General features: G+C 31.6%; 2 protein-coding genes and 1 pseudogene across 3 annotated transcripts; 2 read left to right on the forward strand and 1 right to left on the reverse strand.

The window, feature by feature from the left end:
* The first annotated feature begins 1,978 nt into the window (after positions 1-1,978).
* On the forward strand, positions 1,979-6,838 carry LOC131630810 (beta-galactosidase 8-like). Its single transcript, XM_058901553.1, has 17 exons — positions 1,979-2,299; positions 2,454-2,549; positions 2,663-2,775; positions 2,869-3,028; positions 3,125-3,268; positions 3,481-3,569; positions 3,677-3,782; positions 3,887-3,974; positions 4,159-4,277; positions 4,394-4,552; positions 4,710-4,912; positions 4,999-5,093; positions 5,175-5,284; positions 5,395-5,508; positions 5,663-5,764; positions 5,844-6,055; positions 6,204-6,838. Exons 1-17 carry the CDS (start codon positions 2,135-2,137, stop codon positions 6,646-6,648), a joined length of 2,520 nt encoding a protein of 839 aa, XP_058757536.1. The 5' UTR covers positions 1,979-2,134; the 3' UTR covers positions 6,649-6,838.
* A 57-nt stretch (positions 6,839-6,895) lies between these two features.
* LOC131630811 (uncharacterized) lies at positions 6,896-8,479 on the reverse strand. Of its 2 annotated transcripts, XM_058901555.1 has the most exons (3): positions 8,246-8,308; positions 7,958-8,186; positions 6,896-7,859 (listed from the first exon to the last, which is right to left on the reverse strand). In XM_058901555.1, exons 1-3 carry the CDS (start codon positions 8,306-8,308, stop codon positions 7,129-7,131), a joined length of 1,023 nt encoding a protein of 340 aa, XP_058757538.1. In that variant the 3' UTR covers positions 6,896-7,128. The 2 variants fall into 2 exon arrangements, with proteins under 2 accessions (XP_058757538.1, XP_058757537.1); XM_058901554.1 differs by having other exon boundaries at positions 6,897-7,859; positions 7,958-8,479.
* A 2,025-nt stretch (positions 8,480-10,504) lies between these two features.
* LOC131630832 (uncharacterized) lies at positions 10,505-12,934 on the forward strand (annotated as a pseudogene).
* The last annotated feature ends 7,280 nt before the right edge of the window (positions 12,935-20,214 follow it).

Raw genomic sequence — 20,214 nt, forward strand, 5'->3', positions numbered from 1 at the left:
ATATATATTATATATATTATATATATATTATATATATATATATTATATTATATATATATATTATATGTATATATATATATATATATATATATATATATATATATATATATATATATATATATATATATATATATATATACTAGAATTCATGATTTTTTTAATAAAAATTGAAATTATTTACTCAATAGTTAATGAATTTTTTTACTATAGAAAATTATTATTTCTATTACCAATTTTTAAATTTTTAAATATTTTACAAAATAATTTTAACACAAAAATAATTAGAGTAATGCTAACGAGTGCCCAATGGGCACTGGTTAAGAGATTAAAACGGTAAGTTGAAGATTGTTTAATAAAGTAAAAAAATATGTTTTTATCCAAAATATATGTATTAAATGCATTGAAAATATAAACAATTAACTTTTTTTAAAGAAGATTAGGTATATTCAATGCATTGAATCTAGAATATTTTCTTAATTTGGAATGCTTAACCGGTACCTCGGAGCACTCGTTAGCATCACCCAAATAATTATTCTCACCACAACACAAACAAGAAGTGAATGGATCATAAGTAAAATTAATTGTATTAAGAAAATAATCAATATATGAGATATGTAGAATTGTTCATAAAAGCTCATATTAAAGAATAAGATAGGATAGAATTATTATTCATAAAGTTTAGATTGACATTAAAATAATTATTCCCCGATGGATTCTTATCTACCCAATTTAAAAAGTTGAGTAGGATTACCTCTTTTTTAAAATACTTTGAAAATAACAAATATTTATAGTATTTTAATAAATAATTAAATGTGTTAAATTAGATAAAATCATGTGATTGATCGTATATTACCCAACTTTTTGTGATGTGGAGAGAAGTTGTTCCATTATTCCCACCACAACACAAACAAACCAGACACATGTGAATTCCATAAAATTTAATGGAATCAAAATAAATATCTAATCATTTACTCTCTTAACAAAAATGGTACAAAAAAAAACTCTCTTAACAAAAATGGTACAAAAAAAAACTCTCTTAAAAAATTTTAAATAAAAAATTAACTAATTTTATTTTATTTTGGTAGCTAGTCAAGCACAAAATGATCACAATTTATTAAAATGGGGTAGCACTAACTACTTTGCCAGCTACCCTAACAAAATACATTTATTGAACCTCATAAGAGTATTTCCTCCAATTTTTATTATAAATAATTTTTTAAAAAAGTATTTTATTAAATTATAAATGATTTCACAATATAATAAATTATTAATACTATTTTTTATTATATTCGTGAATAATTTTTTAATTTTTTTTATAAAATAAATTTTTATAATTTTTTTATATATTAAAAAATATAGTTTTATAATAATACGTGCCAAAATTTTAAAATAATTTATATTAAAAAAACAAATGGACATACATAAGTACTAAAATGAGACAAAAACAGTAACAGGGTAGGCAAGAATCATAGGAAGACGACAGCACCAGATCTGAACAAGACGACGATGACACTGACCATTTTTTTTAGATATTCTCACAATCATTAAACTATAGTATCTATTTTAATCATAATATAATAATATACTATTACTATTACTATACGTGGCGTGCCCTTCTATACGTAGAATAATTACCCAATATTAGCCTATTAAGTATTAATCATAACTTAACAAGTTAATTATAATTAATCACAAGAATATAAAACACAAACAAAAACCATTTGTTTTGATTCTCTTTTCACTCTTGAAGCTACAACTACTTTTAGTTCAATTGTTATCTTTTTTTTAAGAAAGCGGTTAAGCAACAACCTCTTACACTTACACGCATGTGATAAAAAGCGACAAATATTTTGTACTAACATATCAATTTCTATTTTATGATTTTGTTCCATTTTTGTATTTAAGAAACAAATCACATTTTATTTTATTTTATTTATTTTTTAGTTTCTTTTTATGTATTCCAGCCAAATCCTAAGTCATTGTTATTGCATTTACTTCAAGATAAGTGTGTCTTTAAAACAAGAGGTTGAGCCTTTAAATACAAGAACAAAGGTGTAAGGAATCATTCTTCATTAGCCTGTGTTGTGTTGGTTTATACTTTATCGTTTGTTTGTTCCTAAACCCCAAAAGGATAATGAGAGCGACTGAGATTGTGTTGGTTTTGATTTGGTTTCTTGGTGTTTATGTTCCTGCTTGTTTCTGTGCCAATGTTAGCTATGATCATAGAGCATTGCTCATTGATGGAAAACGCAGGGTCTTGATTTCTGGTTCTATTCATTACCCTCGTAGTACTCCACAGGTCTCTTTCTCGTTCTGATTGAATATGTGTCTCGGTTGTCTGACATGCAAAATGTCAGATACTGTTAAAATTTATGTTTGTGTCGTGTCTGATGTTTGTGTCTGTCTGTGTTTAATGTTTGAACTTAACAATGGTAGTATTGTTGTGATTGTAGATGTGGCCAGACCTTATTCAGAAATCCAAAGATGGAGGAATTGATGTCATTGAGACTTATGTTTTCTGGAACTTACACGAACCCGTTCGAGGCCAGGTTCTGTTCTTTTTCATCATATTGTTTTTCTTCTGTCTTCCATTCACTGTCTTTTACATTGTATTTTGTGAGTTTTCAAAATAAATGATGGATTACATATTTTGGCTTGGCAGTATAATTTTGAAGGTAGGGGGGATTTGGTTGGATTTGTGAAGGCAGTTTCAGCAGCAGGTCTATATGTTCATCTCCGGATCGGTCCATACGCGTGTGCGGAATGGAATTACGGGTAAAATCGGATCTTTTCAATGTATCATTTTTAAGGAGAGTTTCATATTAGTATCTAATCATTGGCTTTAATTTCTTTTTTCTTCTTAAACAGTGGCTTCCCTCTTTGGTTGCATTTTATTCCGGGGATTAAGTTCAGAACTGATAATGGACCATTCAAGGAAGAGATGCAGCGGTTTACGGCGAAGATTGTGGATTTGATGAAGCAAGAGAAACTCTATGCATCACAAGGAGGACCTATCATTTTATCTCAGGTTTCATTCTCTTAAAAACATAAAAATTCAAGCCAATTTTTCTTAATGACCTAATGCATAGTCCTTTAATGTTAAATGTTTACTTGTTTATGACAGATTGAAAATGAGTATGGAAACATTGACAAAAGCTATGGTCCTGCTGCTAAAACCTACATCGATTGGGCAGCATCAATGGCCACATCTCTTAATACAGGTGTTCCTTGGGTTATGTGCCAGCAAGCAAACGCACCCGATCCAATTGTATGTTTTCTCCTTTTAGCTATGCAGAGTTTTATACCGTTTATGTTTTCCCGGATTATATTTTTTAGTGAAAGCCGAAAGAATATGTCTCTGTGCTCATCACACGGTTTCATTTTACTATCTTCATGATAAGGCTATCTTACCATGTTGATGTCTACATTTGTCGTACTTGATTGTTTATTTTCGTGAGATTGTGTCTTGAATGCTCACAGATTAATGCGTGCAATGGATTTTACTGCGATCAATTCACACCAAACTCTAACCAGAAACCAAAAATGTGGACTGAGAATTGGACTGGATGGTTAGTAGTGACTTTTCCTATTTATATCATTTTGTAACTTGAATGGAGTGCTCAAAATATGATTTGATTCAACTTTTCCCCTCTATTGCAACCTTTTGAAATCACAGGTTTCTTGCATTTGGAGGTGCTGTGCCTTACAGACCTGTAGAAGATCTTGCATTCGCTGTTGCACGTTTTTTTCAGCGAGGTGGAACTTTCCAAAATTACTACATGGTAATTCAACCTCACATGTAGTCAGTTTTATCAAACTCAGCTAATATGTAGGATAGTAAACCAACTAATACCACAAATTTTTTTGCTTGCTTGCTCTGAAATAGTACCATGGTGGGACTAACTTTGGCCGAACAACTGGTGGACCTTTCATTTCTACGAGTTATGATTATGACGCACCTATTGATGAATATGGTATGCAATCTTTTAATTTTCATCTTTATTTTGATGGTATAGAAATGCAGAAACTAGCTTCCATTTTAAATCTAGAAGATAAATAAAAATGATTGCAACTCAACGCTATTCGACAGTAAAAATCACAGTGAACAATATTATGTGTATTATTGTTTAATTATAAAATGTGTTACTTTTGATGCAGGAATTATTAGACAACCTAAATGGGGCCATCTTAAAGATTTGCATAAGGCCATTAAACTTTGTGAAGAAGCACTTATAGCTACTGATCCAACAATTTCATCTCCTGGTCAAAATCTTGAGGTAATAAATAAGAGGCTCTTCTAAGGTTTGATCATAGTTTGCTGGTTTAAGTTTTAAGTTACTCGGTGACATGAATGGTTTTGTTATATCTCTTAAGATTTACTGTTCAATCTCAGACTGCAGTTTACAAGACAGGATCTGTATGTGTTGCCTTCCTTGCTAACACTGGCACGAACGATGCAACCGTTACCTTCAACGGCAATTCATATAACTTGCCTGGATGGTCTGTGAGCATCTTACCAGATTGCAAGAATGTTGTTCTAAATACTGCAAAGGTTTGCCTCATCAACTTCCAATTGAAATATATAATTCAATTTACTAGACCGAGTTTTAAACTTCATGTGATTAACCAATCTATCGGTGTTATCTTTTCTTCTATTTATTGTTTTCAAAATAAGTAGCATAAACTAAAGCCTTTTTTTCGTACAACAGATTAATTCTGCATCTACGATTTCAAGCTTTGCAACTGAATCTTTGAAAGAAGAGGCTGAGTCTTTGGACAGTTCAAGTTCGGGATGGAGTTGGATTAGTGAACCGGTCGGTATTTCAAAGGATGACGCATTCACAAAATCTGGACTGCTTGAACAAATAAACACGACGGCTGATAAAAGTGACTACCTGTGGTACTCATCAAGGTATAACAGATTCCAAGGTTGAGATAGCTTTATCTTGACGATTGTTTTTTCGTGTCCATGTTAACTTTTTTCAATTTGTTTTGAAGCATTGTTGTTGAAGATATTTCCGGTGCTCAACCTGTTCTTCACATTGAATCCCTTGGTCATGCCCTTCATGCTTTTATAAACGGCAAACTTGCAGGTATTTTTCTTTACTTCAATGAAGTATTTCAGGAATCATGTAATGAAATTTCTATATGTTAATACCGAGAACTATTTTCAGGGAGTGGAGTAGGAAACAGCGGAAACGCTAAGGTCAAGGTTGACATCCCTACTACTCTTGTATCCGGAAAGAACAAAATTGATCTCCTGAGTTTAACAGTTGGACTACAGGTTCATATTTTCTGATTATAAAATATATAAACAAGCTTCTACAACGATAAAATAATTATCTAGTCATTTCTCATTACTACATCAGCTAACGTGTGTTTTACGTACCACAGAACTATGGAGCTTTTTATGACTTAGTGGGTGCAGGGATCACTGGTCCAGTAACATTGAAAGGTTTGAAAAATGGCAGTACTTCCGATCTTTCCTCACAACAATGGACATATCAGGTTAGTCTCGGCATTATTTAAGGCCTGTTTTCGTTTCTTCTTTTGAGTTTTGGCGAATCAATCAACCGATGATATACAACTGAAACGAAATGAAATTCAAGTTTTTGTTTTTATTGAACTCATACATTACATGTCTGTGCTTTTGTAAACACAGATTGGTCTACAAGGTGAAGATTTAGGTCTGTCTAGTGGAAGTGTTGGAAAGTGGAATTCACAATCTAACTTACCTACAAATCAACCTTTGACTTGGTACAAGGTAATCTTATTAAGAATAGAGCATTTGCCAATATTCTCGTGTTTTTCTCCAGCTAACTAATCTCAATGTGTTATATTAGACGAACTTCGTTGCCCCTTCTGGAAGTAACCCAGTTGCAATTGATTTCACGGGGATGGGAAAAGGAGAAGCCTGGGTGAACGGACAGAGCATTGGGCGATACTGGCCAACATACATCGCTCCAACTTCTGGGTGTACTGACTCATGCAATTATAGAGGAGCCTATTCTTCATCGAAATGTCTGAAGAACTGTGGAAAACCATCACAAACATTGTAAGTGTTAGACATTTTTTCTATATGAATCGCACCTAATTAGTGCTAGCATGATCGCACCTAAAAACTAATGTGTATTTGTCGTTTATATTCAATTGTTCGAATAAAGTAGACCGTTTAGATACTCATTGAGTCAGTGATCCTGCAGATATCATGTACCGCGGTCGTGGTTGCGATCAGGCAGCAATATTCTTGTATTATTCGAGGAAAAGGGAGGCGACCCTACGAAAATATCTTTTACTACAAAACAGATAGAAAGTGTGTGTTCACATGTATCAGAATCTCACCCTGCACCTATAGACACGTGGAATTCGGATACAGAATCAGGAAGAAAGGTTGGTCCGGTACTGTCATTGGAGTGCCCTTATCCTAATCAAGTGATCTCTTCTATTAAATTCGCAAGCTTTGGAACTCCTCAAGGAACTTGCGGAAACTTCAACCACGGACGCTGCAGCAGCAATAGGGCTCTATCCGTTGTGCAGAAGGCCTGCATTGGATCAAGCAGTTGTAGTATTGGAGTATCAAATAATACATTTGGAGATCCATGCAGAGGAGTAACAAAGAGTTTAGCTGTTGAAGCTGCTTGTACATAGACACCTCGCTTCTCTAGCATTCCTACTACTGCCTAGCTAGGACTCAACTAATAGATCAAAATGATTCCTGATTCGCCCAAGTAAGATGCTATTAGAGTTGTAAATTAGAAGTGAATGTTAATGCAAAACAGTGCATTGCTCATTGTAATAAAATATTTGAAAAATAAAAAGTGATCTCTAATGCCTGTGAGTTTTTATGCTACTTTTACTCAAGTTTAGTTTCTGTCTCACAAGACAAGAAATTGGTAGGATAAGGATATACTCACTTAACAAAAGATCAAAATAAATTATTCTTCACAACAGAAAAAGAAAGTACACATTAATATTAATCAGTACAAATTTCAACAAAAAAAGGATCTTGGGCAACATTTTAGGCCCTTATTTATCTGGAAACATTACAACACAACAAAACCAAAATAAAAGACATCACCAGTTCAATCACTCAGCATCACTTTTATTTTTCTATGATCTATGATATGATCAATATTGAGCAATTAATCCTTGGCTAGTAGAAGGCCTCTGGAACCGACAAAGTTTGCAGGATGTTGAAAAGAGAGATGGAGTTTGGTACTTGTCTTCTCCTCCCATCATTGGCATAGCAACACCTCTCTTTACAGGACTAACATAACTTGGCCTATAAGTTTGACCCAAAACTCCTTCAATAAAATCACTAGGATTTTTAAACTTAAACTGTGTCTCCAAATGAGCAAAAGCATCATCTGATGGCAATTGGTAATTATGAGCTTTGTTTTCTTTTTCTCCAATAGGCTTTACCCTTATGTCCATTTCAAGCAAACCCGAAACCGTGACTCTAACACTGTTTTTATCGTCTGTTCTCTCCACTACCACTTCCCTTTCATCTCCATTAGTCTTCCATTCTGCGTCACCGTCAGTAGGAATGGTTACTAATTCACCGTCCCATTTCACGGTAAGAGAGTCAACATTGTCATTCCATTGAGATACTCTATTGGCTGCAATAGCAAGAGTGTGAGTGTCGAACATGACAGAAAGTGCTTGCACCCATGTGTAGTCGCGTGTCCGTCCCTGAGGCCGAGTACCAATGAAGTGCGCGTTGATTTGGAATTCGTCGTCTGAAACAATGGCAAAGTTTCCTCCCGTGGCTCCGTGGAAGTAGAACATCACACCGTCACCACCAACAAAGCGAGGATCATAGCACAATGAACCATAGCCATCACAGTTTGCTCTTCTAACTGCAAATAAACCAAACAAATTCAACATTAATTCAGTATTCTACTTGCTCTATGTATACTAATTTTATTTAATTAAAGACTATATACTGTGATCTTACCCTTGCAAGTGGCTTCACATTTGTTGCTGCAGTCAAGGAAACAACCTTTATCCTTCTTGTTCTTCTTTGGCTTCCTGACTTTGCACTCTTCTGGACATACAAGTGTCTTGAATTGACAACTATTTTTGGCGTTGCAGAAAGCTCGCTCCTGTCCCGATTTCAGAGCTGGTAAATTTTCAGACTTAGCGGATTCATCATCTTTTGGAGTCTTCCTTTTGGGATCTTTCTCCTTCTCCTTTCCATTCCCGTTGTCACCTTTACCATTATTCTTTCCATTGTTACCGTTACCATTATCCTTACCGTCGTTACCTTTACCATTATTGTTCCCATTGTTACCATTACCATTACCATTTCCGTTGCCGTTGCCGTTGCCGTTTCCTTGGCCTTGAGCAATGGAAGCTTCCATAGCGATAAGTAAGACAAAGAAGGCCACACAGATACTCAACTTTCCTCTAGCCATCTTTTGTTACTTTGCTATGCTTTTTTAGTGATTTTGAATGCAAAGGATATATTGATTGATGGAAAGGTGTCTGCATTGAAGAAAATATATAGTGAGACTTTGTTTGGTATATCAATATTGGCCTAGAATTTCGGCTTAAGATTAGCAACTATCCTTTTTCTAACTACGCTTCTTAATAGTATTAAAAATAGCAACTAGACATTAACCAGACTAATTAACTCATTAACTTGATGTTTAAACAATTCCTTTAAAACAATAACAATTAAAATGGAGCTTTTTCTAATCTCGAGGTTCAATTCTACAATGCTACTTGTTAAGATTATGAGTACGATTAATGTAACTAAATTTATTGTTAGATTGTGACTTAAGACTCGGTTATTGTAACCTTTGACGGTGAGAGCATTAGGAATGAAATTAGCTGTGACAACGTGGTTTTATGTGTAGAGTTGAGAACAAGGAGCTTGAAATGATGGCATGTGAGTTGTATGTTATTATGTTGACCAGCTTCTCCAATGACAAAGTCGTTGATGCAGCTGAAAAGCCATTGCTCTTCTTGGGTTGCCTTTTTGTTGGGATATAAGAAATGATAATAATATGTTATTTTCAATTAAAGTAAGAATTTTTTTTTTTTTTTAATTTCTTAAATTTCATTTTAGTTGTTTTACTTTTAACTCTTTTTGGGTCTTACTAAGCCACTGTTTATGAGAAAACTTTCACACATTAGATTTATATTGTAGTAGGCTTGCATCAAATATCTAAAACTCTCAAACATCCTCTCATGATGTTTATGATATAGATTGTTATTTGTATTATTAAAGTAAGTGTGGTATAAAGTTGGAGGTGAGCTTTTATACGGATTATGTATAGATCTTAAAGGTTGACAAACATAAATCACGAGTTAACTTCTTATTCATCAATTTGTTAAAGACTAAATTTTATTATTTAGCCACTCAAATGGTGACAAATTCCATAATTATTAATGTTTTGAAATCAACACCAAGAATAAAGTATAATAGTTTTTTTTTTTTGACAAGAAACTCATAAGGGTAGGAAAAAAGAAGCAAGAAGAGCACAATAAAATAGGTTATAAACTATTATTATTTACTTTCTTTTTGAAATGTTACAAAATAACAAATAACCTCCCCACGTTAATTAGGATTTTCATTGTGCAATGATGATAGACTAGTATGTTATGTATAATAAAACTAAAACATTAAACTAATGGGCTTTTACACACAGACCCTTTACACAAGCTAACTTAGGGAACAAGCTAACTTAAACAATTATACTTAACAAACAGTCTCAATTCGACATGCTAACAATCTTAACATTTTGAATACTACATACTTGAGCATACTTCGACTACAACATTGGAGGTCTTCGACTACAACATGTGAACAGACTTCGGCAGCATGTTAAGATCCTGTCGAATTGTCGAATCAAGAAGCTACCCTTTAACCATACTCAGTGGCGGAACTGAGGGGGAACGTGGGAAGGCCACGACCACCCGTCAATTTTTTTTAATTCATATATATTAAATTACTAAAATATCCTTAAATTAAATTAAAATTAATTTTTATCTTTTCTTTCTCATTCACAATTAGGTTAAAATACATATAAAGTAAAAAGCTTATACCTTTCCTTTCTTTCTCATATGCATTTGCTACCGGCACCGAAATCGGAATAGATTAAAGTGATCGGCATCTTACAGGTAAAAAACTTTATTCATTCTTCTTTTATAAAAAGTAACAAATTAAAGTGATTGCTTGATTTGTATTTTTGAGATTTTTAGGGTTCTTCTTCCTTGATGTGTTAAATTAGATGAACAACACATTAAATCATTAATCAATAATAATCTATATGAGGTTTATTAAGCTAATTCATAACATCGTAATTTACAAATATAGTTATACACTGTAATACGGTTTATTTAATTATTGTTGTTGCTAATTTCTAATAGTGAAGTTACCGGTATTTGAAAACGGGTTAAAGTTGATTATTTAAGTTCATTAATTTTTTTCTCTTTTAGTTTCTATGTTCTCTAAATTTATTTTTGGATTTGATATGATATTATAGGAAAAGTAAAGATGAATAATAGGAAAATTGAATCTTTTTTCAAAAGGAAAGCATGTGAAATTGAAAGAGAAGAGAAAGATGAAGAAATTATAATCCCGACATTCGAATCTGAAACAGTTCTTGAGAATCCAACAATTGAAGAGCACCATGGTTTTGAAAATTCTTTGGAACGCGATCCTGGAAAGCGTCCTCCGATTTGGCCATGTCCACCAAATCAAGTGAATGCAATACGAAGAGCTTATCTAAAATGGGGTCCATATCAAATTCATTTGGAAAACTATCATTTGTCCGGTATCGAGGATCATCCAAGAAGGTTTCAACATACTTGGTTTAGCATATTTCCATCATGGTTAGAATATTCACCATCCGAAGATCCCGCATATTGCTTACCATGTTACCTTTTTAGCAAAAAAATAAGTGGATGTCCCGGATCACTTGTCTTTATTTCTATGGGTTTTAGAAATTGGAAGAAAGTTAGGAATGGAAAACATTGTTCCTTTCTTAAACACATACGGAAGGATCCTTGCTCACCACACAACAATGCAATGAAAGCTTGTCAAGACTCGTTGAATCAAGATAGTCATATTAGAAATGTCATTCAAGTGCAAAGTTCAAGTCAAAGAATGAATAATCGGTTACGACTCAAGATTTCAATTGCATTGTTTGTTAGTTAACACTACAAGCTTATGCTTTTAGGGGTCACGATGAAACTAACAAATCAAGATATCAAGGTAACTTTCTTGAGTTATTGAAACTTTTAGCATCCTACAATGATAAAATTACAAAATTTGTGTTGGAAAATGCTCCACAAAATTGCAAGTATACTTCACATCAAATTCAAAAAGAGCTATTGCAAATTCTTTCTAGTAGGGTAAAAAAGAGTATTCGTGAGGAAATTGGTGATTCCAAATTTTGTATCGTTGTTGATGAAGCTCGTGATGAGTCAAAAAAGGAACAAATGGCTCTTGTATTAAGATTTGTTGATAAAGTTGGTTTAATACAAGAGAGATTTTTTGATGTGGCACATGTTAAAGATACCACATCCTTAACTCTTAAGGAAGCAATATGTGATATACTTTCTCGACATAACCTTGATGTTTCTAACATTCGTGGCCAAGGTTATGATGGTGCTAGCAATATGAGAGGAGAATGGAATGGTTTACAAGCCCTCTTTATGAAGGATTGTCCTTATGCATATTATGTTCATTGTTTTGTTCATCAATTGCAACTTGCATTAGTTACATCATCAAGAGAAGTCAAACCCGTTCATAAATTTTTTGAGAAGCTGATCTTTATTGTGAATGTTGTTTGTTCTTCTACAAAGCACCATGATGAGTTACAAGCTGCCCAATTAGAAGAAATTGCTTATTTGTTAGAGATTGATGAGATTGTAACTGGTAGAGGTGCAAATCAAGTTGGTACATTGAAACGAGCTGGAGATACTCATTGGGGATCACATTACGATTCTATTTCTAGCTTGATAAACATGTATGAAGCAACTTGTTTAGTTTTAAAAAAATTTGCAAAAGATAGAGGAAGTTATGCTACACGTGGGGATGCAGATAGTTGTTGCAATTACTTGAAGGCATTTGATTTTATATTTATTTTGCACTTGATGAAAGAAATCATGGGAATAAGAGATATGCTTTGTCAAGCTTTACAAAAAAAATCAAGATGTAGTTAATGCTATGAACTTGGCTCGCTCAACAAAACATCTTATTCAAAGTTTGAGAGAAAATGGTTGGGAAATATTGTTTACTAAAGTGATATCTTTTTGTGAAAAGCATGGTATTGAGATTCCTGATCTTAATGATGTTCATTCAACAACAAGATTTGGACGCTCCCGTCTTGAAGAGAATCAAGTCACAATTCAACATTACTTTAAAGTTGAAATCTTTTTCACTACCATTGAGAAACAGTTACAAGAGTTGAATAGCAGATTCACTGAGCAAGCAATGGATTTATTAACTCTTTCTTGTTCTTTGTCTCCTAAGGATGGATATAAAGCTTTTAGCATTGATACTATTTGTTCTTTAGTTGAAAAATATTATCCTATGGATTTTAGTGATCAAGAGAAGAATAATTTGCAATTTCAACTCCAACATTTTCTAATTGTTGCTCGTCAAGCATCAAACTTGAATAATTTATCAACTATTCAAGAACTATGTTCATGTTTAGTTGCATCTGGATAGGCTGAAACTTACTTCTTGATTGATAGACTACTTCGTATTATCATGACTCTTCCCGTTTCTACGGCTACAACTGAGAGATCTTTTTCAGCAATGAATATTATTAAGACTAAGTTGAGAAACAAGATGGATGATGGGTTTCTTGGAGATAGCATGATAGTATATATTGAAAGGGAGATTAGTGCAAGCATTAATTCTGAGTTAATTATTGACGATTTCAAGTCACTCGGAACACGTAAGGCATTACTTTAAGGTAGTTTTAAGTCATGTAATTTATGTCGCTTGGGAGAGCGTGACAACTTTGTTGTGTCATGATTATCACGTCACTAAATAGTGACATGGAAATCACGTCGCAACGTGATGCACAACCCAACAACTTTTGTCTGTTGGAACAGACAACGCCAGGAAACAGCAGGATGGCACAGAACACGGAGAAAAGTTGTGGCGTGGAAAGCATGACACAAACTAGCGACGTGGATATCATGTCACAACATTTCCGATTAATTTAAAAGTGTAGCGACGTGATAAACATGTCACAAATTAGTGACATGTGTCACATGTCACAAACATTATTTTTTTTTTAAATTAAAATTATTATTATTATTATAAAAAAGATTTTATTCTTAATATTTTTTATTCAAAATTAATATATATTAATAAAAATATTTATTCAATTGAAATAATAATAATAAACAAAATATTTATATAAAATATTTAATAAAATATTATTTTCTATTTACAAAATAATGTATACAAAATAATATATACAAAATAATATTATTTAATAAAATATTATATAAAAATATTATATACAAAATAATATAAACAAAATAATATTATCTAATAAAATATTATATACAAAATAATATTTTTTATTCAAAATTAATACATATTTAATAAAATATTTTTAATACATAACTATTATTTTCTATTTTAAAAAATATATAATAAAAATCTAACATATAATACATACTATATATTCTATTTTTTAAAGTTTTATTCTAATATAATAAAAATATATATAATATTTAGTGTATACTCAAATAATACATTACATACTAATAATTTTATAAATAGTCAAAATTTAACAATCTACATTATTAGTCTACATACTAATACGTTATATATGTTTCAAATAATAAATATTTTTTAAATACAAATATTACAAATAATACATATAATATTATGTATTACTTTACATAACTATTATTTTTTATTAAAAAACAATTAATAAAAATATAACATAATAACATACTATATTATAAATATTACATTTTCTTTTTTACCAATATGTATATTATAAATTTTGTTTAACATTAATTTTTTTCAAAGCATTTAAATATATTAAATATTTTATTAACTAATAGATTAACTATTTTATTAACTAATATATTAAAATATAACATTAAAATTATAATAATAACATCAAATTTATTATTAATAATTAATAGATTTATAATAACATTAAATAATAACATTAAATTTATAATAATAACAATAAATTTATAACAATAACTAATAGATTAAAATATAACATTAAAAATTTTCCTTACCATTTAAACATAATATAATAACATAACATATTAAATATTTTATTAACTAATAGATTAAAATATAACATTAAATTTATAATAATATAAAATAACATTAACTAATAGATTTTTATAAAAAAAAAATTTAACATTTAATTTTTTTATTACCATTTAAACATATTAAATATTCTGTTTTAAAAAATAATAATATAATATAAATTTCGTTTTACCTAATAAAAAATTTAAATATTCAGTTTTAAAAATATATTCTGTTTTAAAAAAACTAATATAATATAAATTATATTAACTAATATTAATAATTATTTCATTTTTTACCTAATAAATTTTATAAAATAAAAGACAAAATATTTCAAAACAAACTAATATTAACTATTTTTTATCATTAAATAACATATATTTTGTTGTCTCAATAATATAATATATATTCTGTTTTATAATAAGTATATAACTACACATATATTTTTGTTTAAAATTAATTTGTCAATTTTTTTAAAAAAGTATAATATCTAAAAATCAAGCAACAATCCAAACAATATATCAAAATTAAAATTGCAAAAATACTTCTTCTACAATCTTCTTCAATCTTTTTTGTCCAATCTTTCTTTAAATCTCTTCAATATTCTTCAATCTTCTTCACTTCAACACTTAAAGAAACAAAATTCACAGAAATTAAATATCGAAATTAGTATAAATAATATTTGAAGAAAATAAAAAATACAGCTAAAAGATTATTATAACAATATCATACCTCTATAAAAATACTAATGGAAGAAAAATCAATGGAAGAAGATACTAAAGGATTAATGGAAGAAGGAGAGAAATGTGAGGGGAGGAAGAAGAAACGTGAAGAGTTATGGACATTGGGAGATATGTTGTGAAGAGTTATGTGAAGAAAACTGAGTGAAATGGAAGCGTTTAAGGGTTATTATATAAGCTTGACAGCGACGTGGGAACCATGCCACAATTTACTCACGTGGAACCCACGTTGCAACGTTTAAACGGTCAAAAAGTTGAAGGAATCAGCGACGTGGGAATCACGCTGCAACTTTCCCACGTGGACCCCACGTCGCAACACTCAAACGGTCACATATGCTTTTACTGCTGTTCCTTCCATTCACTGCACAAAGTCAAGTCAACTGCAGAGTTGCTTTTTAAGCGACGTGGGAAGCACGCCGCTACTTTCCCACATGGATCCCACGTCGCAACCTTAAAACGGTCATATGCAATTACTGCTACTCCTGCCATTCTGTGCACCCAGTCAAGACAAATTCAGAGATATTTCCCTCTTAAAGTGTTGCGACGTGATATCCACTTCACAACATGAAATTTTTAAATTTCAAGTTTCCCACCCTTTATGTACTTTACAGACTTTTCTTATTTATTTTTATTTTAGATATTGCGACGTGGTCTTAACGTCACAACGTGCCTTTTAAAAAATTATTCTCTGACTCCCCTTGCGTTATCTTAGTTTTGATTATTATATATTAAAAAAATATAGTGACATGATATGCACGTCGCAACAGCAATATTTTTGCCACATGCTTCCCACGTCACAATATTATGTCATTGGGGACATGTTTTCTTGTATTGATAAGATAAAATACTATTGTACCATATTGCTTCTAGCGCAAGTTTCTGATCTTTCTTCTTTAAAATGAACTTGTGATCTGAAGTAGAGAGAGCATGAAAGAGATCATGTAATGTAGACGTCCCAAGAGAGTTGAGTCTTTAGAGTCAGAATGAAGTCTTTAGATTTGAACATAACAGCTTATCTGAATGACGCATCTTGGTTTCTGAGCTGGAAGCAAAAGCTTATCCGAGCTTGAAATGTTGACTTCTAATTTGGAAGAGAAGCTTATCTTTAGAAACACTTGAAAATCCTTTTTCTTATGAGTCATTCAACATTCTTCATAATTGCTGATGTCACTTCAGAAATGAATGAATAGTTTTTCTGATGTGAGTTAACGCTGATTCTGATGATCTTATGGACAACAATGCTTAATCAATCAAAATAGTGAATCTTCACACTCAAGAAACTAATAGAGTACAAAATTGTTACATAAAAAAATATATGTTTTGTTATCATAAAAGCTAAAGATTAAATGCAAAACCAAATCTTGTTCTAACAATCTCTCCCTAAGATGTGCAAGCTCCCCCTGAGTCAGATACAGGATATTAGAGCTTTGGTTGAACTTATCAAAGTATGATTTCATTAGAAACGTTCACTAATCAGAGCTTCAGATATCAGAGCCCATGAAGTTTATGTATCACAATGTGTTGTTTCTCATTGTTACTCAGAACTTAAGTGAATCATATTATGTGATATCAGAGCATCATTTATCAGATCTTATCTTATCAGATTTTTCTGACTGACCATCAAAAGTTTTCTCATCTTTATCAGGATATAATTCATTCATTAGAATTAGCGCATTTCCTGAATCTTGAATTAAATCTCTTTTCACAATAATATAGTAAAATATAAGTAGTGAGATTTTTCAGAGATATAGACATGAATCAAAATCATCATTATTTTTCTCCCCATTTTTGTCTTAGTATAAAAGTTTAAAAAAAGATTAATTAATTTTAGGGTTAAATATACGTTACCCCCTACCATATAGGCGAGATTCAGATTACCCCCCTTTAAAATTTTTGTTGTGGATTACCCCCCTGAAATCTGAAAAATTCTCTGTCTTTTGCCCCCTATAAGCACAAATTACCCCCTGTAAAATACTGTTTTTGGATTTACCCCCCGGTTTTGACACGCTTAGGGGGTACTAAAAAATTACAGGGGGGTAATTCAAAATTTTTTTTTAAAGGGGTAAACCGAATATCTTATATATGGTAGGGGTAACGTATATTTAACCCTTGATTTTAAATGATTAAGCACAAAATCAAAAAGACAGTGAGAGAATAACAAATAAACACATTAATTGATGAAAAGAGTGATTACAATAGGAACATAGGAACGAAACAAAGATAAAAACAAACAGAACAACCATCATGCGAACAACTGATCTATGAAGGTTTCACATCTTTCATCCACAAGGGAAGTGTCTAGACCAACCCTAAGCCTGCAAAATATTCCAACTAAACCAGCCTTATGAATTAGTTCAGATAAAACTATCCCATATTGTATGAAAGACTTGTTTTGTCTTCTGGAGATAATCACAAATTCTTTTAGATGATTGAAGATAGTTTGAGGCAGGTTAATCGAAACCTGATTGAGAAGACATAAAATTAGGAGTTTGTCATTGTGAAACACAAAATCCTTGTTAACGCCTATGTGTTTCAGGTTAGGTAACAGAAGACGAAACCAATCTTGGGCATTGGGAATAAGATTTTCTAGATTTGTGGGTTCATAACTAGACTTAGTGTCATAGATGGTCATGATGTTCTCACCATGAGTGTACATGAGACATGTTTGTTCCGTAGTAACACCCCTTTGAGCACACCCAATGGCTTCAGCAATGATAGAAGGAATGACGATGAAGGGGGAAACCAAAGATACTAGATTGTATGCAGCAATTATCGTTGCTAACAAACGCATTCCTCCAAAAAGCTTTCACAAGGTTTGGATCGATGGGTCCTCTAAGAAAGGCGATATAACTGGTCCAACCTTAAACATGAATGTCGATAAAGAAGTAATTTTTTGAACTAACCAGATTTGGATGCCTTTCATTAATGACTTTCAAAGGATAATCATCTCCACAAAAGGTTTTTGACGGCATGATGAGAAGAAGGAAAGTTAGGTAGATATAGAAATAAAAGACTAAAGAAGGATGAAAAAGGAAAGGAAACAAAGAAGACACTAATATAGGAGGGGAGAAAACGTAACTGACAAGAGAAATGATCTTGTTATATAATAGATCACTCTTGAAATTCTCAAACTAGTTAAGAGAACACTTGGAACAGGAGAGAATAAAAAGAGACCATCTTTTCTAAGACAATTGTCAGAGAAATAAATGCAAAGAGACAAAAGAAATGGGAAAGTAGAAGGTCGTGCTTAACGATATTTATTCTCAACTAAAGCTTGTCTCAACAATTCCATAAATAAACAAGATAGGGTAGAAACATAAAGATTTTAACTATTCTCTAAATTGTTTTCCACTGCTCGAGGTTTCATTCAAATAATGTGTTATGATATATATGACATAAGTCTATATCATATTCATTCATTTGAGAAACCATGAGTTAATGATCTCAGAGTCGCGAATACTGACTAGTTTCTAACTAGAGATATTTCTGACCAAGACATCTTCTAACTTGTAGAAGTATCTTTGACAGAATAACACGCTCGCATAAGATCAAAATCTTATTTTTCTCAGAAGCAGATAGCACGCATAGAAAATATTCATTCTGGACATAACTCCATTTTCAGGTGTTTTAGAATTAATAGAAATCTATCTTCAGCTAAGGGTTTTGTAAAGATATCAGCCCATTGAGGGTCTGTATCTATAAATTTTAAGAAAAGGTTCCCTTTCTGAACATGATCTCTAATGAAATGATGTTTAATTTCTATGTGTTTAGCTCTTAAGTGTAAAATAGGATTCTTACTCAAGCATATAGCAGCAGTATTATAAAAAAGATAGGAATGTTACTCTCGTATATCTGAAAGTCTTCAAGTTGACTCTTCATCTAGAGCATCTGAGTGCTGCACAGTTATGCTGATATATATTCTGCTTCATCAGTAGATAATGCAATAGTTGATTGTATTTTGCTTGACCATGATATGAGATTTTCATCCAGAAACAGACAATTTCCAGAAGTGCTTTTGCATTAAATTTTATCTCATGCATAATATGCATCACAGAAACCTGATAGCTTATATTATGATATTTTCTTTTACATCAAGCCAAGGTTAATTGTTCCTTTCAGATACCTTAAAATTCTCTTAACAACTATTAAGTGAGTTTCCCTTGGATCTGATTGAAAACGAGCACACAAACATACATTGAATAAAATATCTGGACGAGAAGCAACCAGATAGAGAAGAAAGCCTATCATACCTCGATAGAGCTTCTGACAAACCTTTGTGCGTACCTCTTCTTTTTCCAGAATGCATGTAGGATTCATAGGTGTTTTTGCTAGTTTGCTATCTGTCATATCAAATTTCTTTAGAAGTTCTTTTGTATTCTTGCTTTGATGAATGTATGTAACTTCTGGAGTCTGATTGATTTGTATACCCAGAAAATACTTTAACTCTTGCATCAAGCTCTTTTCAAATTCAGCCTACATTAGCTTAGAAAATTCTTGGCAAACAAAAAGATTAGCAGAACCAAAGATAATATCATCAACATAAATTGACATATCATAAGATTGTTTCCAAAGTTTTTACAAAAGAGAGTAGTATCCACTTGCCTCTTGAGAAACTATTCTCCAAAAGAAAAACACTTAGTCTATCATACTAAGCTCATGGAGCTTGCTTTAGACAATATTGCAATTTCTTAAGTTTAAAAATATGTTGAGGAAACTTGGTGCTTTCAAACCCAGGAGGTTGGTGTACACATATTTCTTCAGAAATGTATCCATTTAGAAATGCACTTTTGAGCTTGAAGCAAAAGAATATTTGAGCTTGAAATATCTCTAGAAACACTTGAAAATAAATTTTTTGATAAGTCATTCAACATTCTTCAAAATTGCTAATGTCACTTCAGAAATGGATGAATAGTTCTTCTGATGTTTGTCAACGCTGATTCTGATGATCTTCTTAACAACAGTCCTTAATCAACCTAAATAGTGAATATGCACACTCAAGAAACTATTAGAGTACAAAATTGTCACATAAAAAATATATGTATTGCTTTCATCAAAACTAAAGATTAAATGCATAATCAAATCTTCTTCTAATAGATACAGGTTGTGTATGGAGTCCGTGACCAAGTCATGGAACTGTTTGAACAAAAACTGGTCATACTCTTTGGATTTTAATGATAACAAAGTACTTAAAGAACAATAAGATATACTAACATTTATTTAAGT

The sequence above is a fragment of the Vicia villosa genome, unplaced genomic scaffold (genome assembly GCF_029867415.1).
Source record: "Vicia villosa cultivar HV-30 ecotype Madison, WI unplaced genomic scaffold, Vvil1.0 ctg.000742F_1_1, whole genome shotgun sequence".
NCBI lineage: Eukaryota > Viridiplantae > Streptophyta > Magnoliopsida > Fabales > Fabaceae > Vicia > Vicia villosa.

Bases quoted from the DNA above. Each gene is read 5' to 3' on its own strand.
- LOC131630810 (XM_058901553.1), top strand. From the start codon at position 2,135: ATGAGAGCGACTGAGATTGTGTTGGTTTTGATTTGGTTTCTTGGTGTT. The intron at 3,570-3,676 runs GTTAGTAGTGAC...TTGAAATCACAG, and splicing joins ACTGAGAATTGGACTGGATG to GTTTCTTGCATTTGGAGGTG. The intron at 6,056-6,203 runs GTAAGTGTTAGA...GTGATCCTGCAG, and splicing joins GGAAAACCATCACAAACATT to ATATCATGTACCGCGGTCGT.
- LOC131630811 (XM_058901554.1), bottom strand. From the start codon at position 8,417: ATGGCTAGAGGAAAGTTGAGTATCTGTGTGGCCTTCTTTGTCTTACTT. The intron at 7,860-7,957 runs GTAAGATCACAG...GTTTATTTGCAG, and splicing joins ATGTGAAGCCACTTGCAAGG to TTAGAAGAGCAAACTGTGAT.